The 6,360-nt window shown below is 49.9% G+C and overlaps 2 protein-coding genes across 2 annotated transcripts in view; both read left to right on the forward strand.

Annotated features, from left to right (window-relative positions):
- LOC102863408 overlaps positions 1-2,341 on the forward strand; it is a 14,813-nt gene extending 12,472 nt beyond the window's left edge. The window contains exons 4-5 of the mRNA XM_006879402.1: positions 1,636-1,843; positions 2,113-2,341. Of these exons, the coding sequence (XP_006879464.1) occupies positions 1,636-1,843; positions 2,113-2,341 (437 nt within the window). The remainder of the gene's footprint in view (positions 1-1,635; positions 1,844-2,112) is intronic.
- TRAPPC9 (trafficking protein particle complex 9) overlaps positions 1-6,360 on the forward strand; it is a 403,698-nt gene that overhangs the window by 299,815 nt on the left and 97,523 nt on the right. The window lies entirely within an intron of this gene.

The raw sequence follows: 6,360 nt of genomic DNA on the forward strand, positions 1-6,360 counted from the left end.
GGGTGCGGGCGTGGGCTCCTGGGTGCGGGCGTGGGCTCCTGGGTGCGGGCGTGGGCTCCTGTGGGTGTGGACCCCATGACCTACCTCTTCCCCATGACATCATGCTCTCAGTCTGGTGTGGGTTGGTGTCCCCTGCATCAGTCCTTTGTTCTTTTTGTTGCGAAATAATACTCTTTTGTCTGAATGGAGCACCTTTTTAAGTTGCTGGACTTTGGGATGGTTTTTAACTTTCTACTTTTATGAGTTACATTGTTGCCAATATTCATGAACACATTTTCTTTTCAAAATCATTGTCCCTGCCCCTCCCCCTTAACCCCATGGTTTCCCCCCTGCCAGCTCTTGCACCTGAGCTCAAGCCCTCTTGCTGGTTTGTGTAACTTGCAGTGGACGCTTGCATAGCGTCAGACTATTGGCATTTGCTGGTCTCTTCCTGAGGTGCTCCCCACCCGCCATGGCTACATGGCTCACTGTTTGTGTCTTCCTGACACTAGAGAGCACTTTCTTCTCTAAGTCTTTTCTGATTTCTGAAACAGTTGCATCCTCCCGTTGCCTGTCTGTGGGATATCTGAATGAATGAATAAGAGAGAATGCATGTGTGTGCGCGAGTGTGCGCTCTCTCTCACTCTCGCTCTCCCAGCCCCTCCCCTCCCCGTCCCCTCCTCCTTAGCCCATTACTGCACACTCAGCTCTTTTAAACAGCCAGCGTCTCTCAGAGCCTGGCTTCTGCGGATGGGCAGGTGTCCTGTAACTGCGGTGTTGATGGGACTGCTGCCTCACTGGAGGCTCGGCTGGGGAAGGCACTGCTCCCGGGCACAGTTCTGCTGTTGGCAGGACTGAGGTGCTGGCGTGGGGTTGGCCTGTAGGCTGGAGGCCACCTGCAAGTGCCGGGTGGGATTCCACCAGTGAAGAGAGACACTCACCTCAGAAGACTCACTCCCTAATAGGGTTTTTTACTTGATAAAATTGGAATATCCTCTTGTTTTTATTAAATCAAACTCAGGATTAACTGAGAGGGGACCTTAATTATAGCCAAAACCCCTGTTTACTTTTTTGTCAGCTAATGGCTGGAAGCCAAGCCTCATCATGTCGTCCTCTGCTGAGCTCCTAGCATGTAAAACAGGCCTGACTCAACGGATCCTCAAACCCACTAGGAAACAGATAGTGTTCTCTCCACCTGACAGATAATGACGCTGGGGCTTGGAGGGCCTGAAGCATAGATCTGGGGTCACCCGGCGGTGGGGTAGGTTGGGAGCCTGTGTTCCACCTCCCATGCCTCCCATGTCTTGTTCTGATCTGTGAAAGTGGTGATTTGTGGTTCAGAGATGTTGTCAGAGCAGTCAGCAGAAGATTTGCTGCTACTTTCCAGAGAACTCTGCTGGCCTAGTGGCCAAGTTGCACTGCAGGCTCCACAGCAGATGATTCGAATCCGACATCTGCTTTGTTGAAGAGAGATGGACAGTCTCCTCCCCTGAGATCTGCAGCCTCTGAGAACCTGCTGGAGGGTTAGCTGTGAGGACAGCAGTGACAGGGAGTGAACTTCCAGAAGGGAACAGGAAGCTCGTGTTCAAGAGAGTCACGAGGGCAGATGCGTCCAGGCCCCGTCCCTGCTAACTCCTGCTCCCCTGCACCCCTCAGCACCACGACACTCGAATGCCCAGCCTCGCTTTGCTGGTGTCCTCGTGGTGCCACAGCCTCGCTGGCCCTCGGTGAATCAGCGCGGCGTGTGGCCGGGCTTGCTCGTGGAGCTTGATGGGCAGACCTCATCGTCGTGTGCCGTTGAGTTGGGTCTGGTGCAGCGGATCCTCCAGGGGATCGCGGAGGACATTGTCCATCTTCTGTCACCGTGCGGCTGGTGGATTTGAACTGCAGACCTTCTGACAGTGCAGCTCTTTACCACCAGGTCTCCAAGAGCTGCCCATGGAAGTGCTAAGCGCCCCTAATGCCGTCTTACGTGTGAGAACCTTTATACCCCAGGAGCCTGCACATCAGTTCATCTCCTTGCTTCCCCGCGGTGCTACCCCTTCACTGACGAGGCCCCCCTGTTTGGATACAGCATGCTCCCTGAATGCCTTGCCAGACTGCTCCCCTGGAAGCCCTGCTGTTTAATTGCAGCCTCATTTCTCCACTCTTCCTCACGGGTGTGAACGCCCGGCTTTGCTCGCTGGCCTTTCTGTGTCAGGTTCCTGTGGACTCCCTCCTCTGGGCGCTCAGCCGCGTGTGCCTGGCCCTGGGGACCTGCGAAACCCCCTGGGTGGCTGCCTTCCTGACGCCCGCTGTGGACATTACTCTAAATGCTCTGCTGAAGAGTTGGGCTCCTCGTGGCCTCCACCTTCCTCTGTGAAAATTCTTTCCATGTCTTTTGCCCACTTTGTAGTTTGGATTATCGGTCTTTTCTTGTGGAGGCCCAGGAGTGTTCTTTAAACTTTCATTATGAGACTCTTGTCTCTGATGGTATTGCCAAATGTTTGTTCCCAGTTGGTAGATTTTCTTTTCACCCTGTTTTGATGCACACAGACATTTAAATCTTTAGACGGTCCCATTCATCAGTTTTATCCTCTTCAGATTATACTTTTCTGGCTGTATTTAACAGTCTCTTTTTTCTCTCCCTTTTTTTAAATTAACTTTTTTATTAATGATTTTTAATGCAGCATATATAGTTTTCACAGCATATTCTTTCCATTTAATTTTACCCCATTCATTCATTGTTGCACATTTTCCTCCCTGCCCACCCCTCGCCCCCAGTTCATTTATCTCTTTGAAGAAAAAAATCTTTCTTTGTTATGCAATCGCTCCTAGTCTACAGTCCACTTTAATATGCATTTCTTTTTCTGTAATCTTGTCATGAAAATAGTACTTAATCCTATATTCCTTTTAACAGTTCTCTCCCTCATCTGTTTCAATGCAGTATACATTATTTATCCCATCTTTTTCAGTGTCCCCCTAACCCCGAGGTCAGTCCTGTTTTATAGCAGTGGCGCTATGCTGTATATGTATTTTTGTGACTGAGATATTTCACTCAGCATAATGTCCTCCAGGGCCACCCATTTTGTATAAAATTTCATGAGTTCCTTGCTTTTCCATGCAGCATAGTATTCCATTGTGTGAATATACCTCAGCTTCTCTATCCATTCATTTGTTGATGGGCACTTGGATTGTTTCCAGCTCTTTGCTTTTGTGAACAAAGCCTCAATAAACATGGGTGTGCATATATCTGCCTGGATGGCGATTATGAGTTTCTTTGGGGTATATTCCCAGTAGTGGAATTCCTGGGTCAGATGGTATCTCTATTTGCAACTTTTTGAGAAAGCGCCATACCGCCTTCCACAGTGGTTGCACCATTTTACACTCCCACCAACAGTGCATAAGGGTTCCAGTTTCTCCACAACCTTGCCAGCATTTGGTGTTTGCTGCTTTGTTGAATTTTGCTATTCTTATTGGGGTAAAATGGTATCTCATAGTTGCTTTGATTTGCATCTCTCTTAGAGCTAGGGATTTTGAACATTTCTTCATGTGTTTGTTGGTCATCTGAATGTCTTCTTTGGTTAAGTGTCTGTTCATATCCTGTGCCCATTTTTCAGTTGTGTTTACCTTTATCTTGTTGTGGCGCTCAAGTATTCTAGAAATTCTAGATAAAAGTCCCTAATCAGACATGTCATTGTGAAACTGTAGTTTTTGTTTATGGTGTGAGATATGGATCCTGTTTCAGCTTTCTGCAGGTGGAAGTCCAGTTTTGTCAGTACTGTTTGTTGAAGAGGTTGTCCTTTCCCCATTTGACAGGTTTTATTTCCTTGTCAAATATCAGTTGACTATAGATAGCTGGGTCTGTTTCTGGGTTCTCAATTCTGTTCCATTGGTCAGTGTGCCTGTCACATGCTGTTTGGGTTAGTACCACATGTAGTAGGTTTCGAGGTCAGGTAGTGTTATGCCTCCCACCTCATTTTTGTTTCTCAGAAGTGTTTTGCTTATTCAGGGTCTCTTGCCTCTCTCGATAAACTTGACAATTTCCCTTTCAATCTCCTTGGAAAAAGAATTTGGTATCCGTATTGGGATTGCGTTGAACATGTGGATTGCTTCTGGTAGGATGGGATTTTCTTTTCTAGTATTAATTACCACTGATTGCTGTTGTGTACCGCCGCAGCTGACCCGCCAGTGGATTTGCAGAGGCAGTAAATCGCGCAGGAGTTGACGGCCTGTCCTTTCCCCATGGAGTAGCTGGTGAATTTGAAGTGCATACTTTTGGATTGGCAGTGCAGTTCCTTACCACTAAGCCCCCCAAAGTCCCTTCCTGGTGGTTGTTGTCATGAATTAACGACAGTGTCCAGTCACCCCGTTACTGTGCAGCATGAGCATCTCCGTTGTTGGAGTTTCATGATGAGCTGCTGTAACCCCGCCTGCTGCTGTCAGGTCTCACCGCTCCTGCCCTCTCACCTGCTCACCCCCCAGTCCTTCCTGGTATCCGCTCACTGATGTATCCTGCTTTGTCCATGCGTTTCAAATGGCACACGTCAGTCCATACCCCATAGCTCTTCAACATTATTAACGAGGGTTTAGTACACTGTGTGCGCTGTATCAGTCACTTCACATTGGCCAGCACATGGAGTAAAGGTGCATTTTACAGTTGTCTGCTGTCTCTGTTACGGGCTGCGGAGCAGAGTCAACTTGTGTGACCCTCACTGTAGAGCAGGCCCTGCCCGTCCTGAGTCGTGTGACCCTCACTGTAGAGCAGGCCCTGCCCGTCCTGAGTTGTGTGATGCACACCTCCTAGTCGTACCTGCTCTTTAGCCCGCGGCTGCAGGGACTCTGTCCATCTCATCGAGGGCCTTTTCTTTTGCTGACCCTCTCCTTTTCCAGCTGTAATGTCCTCTCTAGGGGCTGATCCCTCTTGAAGATATGTCCAAAATCTGTGAGACAAAGTTCACCGCCTGGGCTTCTCAGGAGCACTCTGGCTGCATTTCCTCCAAAACAGATGCCCCCCACCTCAAGAGTTCATTTTTAGGGGTTAAACAATAGTGACTGCCTTCAGTACATACCTCACAGAGCTGGGAAGACGGTGTGACAGCGAGGAGAACCTAATCACGTAAGCCGAGCTGGCTTGCTCTTGCTAAGCCTGGCAAAGGTGGCACGTCAGCGCACACTGCCCCGCCCAGCGCCTCACCACAGAGCCATCACCAGTCCATGCAGTGCTCATCAGCCCGTGTGGTGTTCTCGTTCCTAATGCTGAGCAGTTACGTGGCTCAGGGCAGGGGCTGGATTCAACACCCCCGTCCCGCGTCTCAGGCCCTGTGTCTGCTGGTTATGTGCACCTCTTCATTCAAGCCATCTCCTCAGGCTTCCTTCTTGTCTGCCCAAGTGTTTCTCCTACTTGCCTTGGAATCAACTAGCTGGCACCCGATGACCTGGAAGGTCTGTAGAGTCCACTAAATAGCACCCCATAATAATGCGGGGGGAGGTCTGCAGAGTCCACTAGACAGCGTCCATTACCATGGCAGACCTCGGCCTGGGGAAGGCTGTTGTTGGCTGGCTCTCGGGCCTGGGCAGTGTCCCTGCCCTGCATCCTGACATCATCTGAACATCTCTGTGTACCCTGACCACAGGCTTGTCCACAGTGGAGGAAGTAGGGTGGCACTTGGGCCTCTGAGCTCTCCTCTGTAGTGAGCACTCAACCTGAATGTCCCCTCACTGACTGAGAGTTGTCCCCCAGGATGGGTGCTTGCCCCGTAGGTGACCATTGATCCCCACCTGTGCAGAGAGAAGGTGGGCATGCGTCCTCTGCACCATCCACATGGTCATATCTTCCTTTACCTCATTTCATCTGGTGTTTCATTTCCTTCCATCTGGCACTGTGCAGTTTTCACAGCATGGAATTTGAAATGAAGATGATGAAGATGATAATACTAGTTGGCAGAGAAAGTGACAAAAATTTACGAATTTTTATTTTAAGTTAAGATTTGGTTTTACCTCTGTTTCTCTGTGCAGAGTTTTGATTCAACACATACAAGAATGAGGTAGGAATGATGAGGGGCTGGGAAGGAATTGAGGGAAACAGAGAAGGATTGGAGGTGATGGAAAGGGATGGGGAGACGGGGAGGGATGGAGAGATGTGAGGAACAGAGAGATGGAAAGGGATTGGAAATGGAGGAGGTGGAGAGGGATGGAGAGAGAGTAGGGGGAGGGGGGGGGGGGGGAAAAGTGCAACAATGAATGAAGTCCACTGGCACGCTGTCCGGGCCTGCCCCCGGCCGTCTGAGGGCTGCACGCTGTGCCCTGTGCAGAAGCATCTTCCTGCCGCCTCTTTCCTTGGAGCGTCGGCGGATCCATAGACCTTGTGGTTCGTGATGGAATGCTTTGACCACCGCACCA

Source organism: Elephantulus edwardii, unplaced genomic scaffold (genome assembly GCF_000299155.1).
Source record: "Elephantulus edwardii isolate Elephantulus edwardi_28Jun2011 unplaced genomic scaffold, EleEdw1.0 scaffold00003, whole genome shotgun sequence".
NCBI lineage: Eukaryota > Metazoa > Chordata > Mammalia > Macroscelidea > Macroscelididae > Elephantulus > Elephantulus edwardii.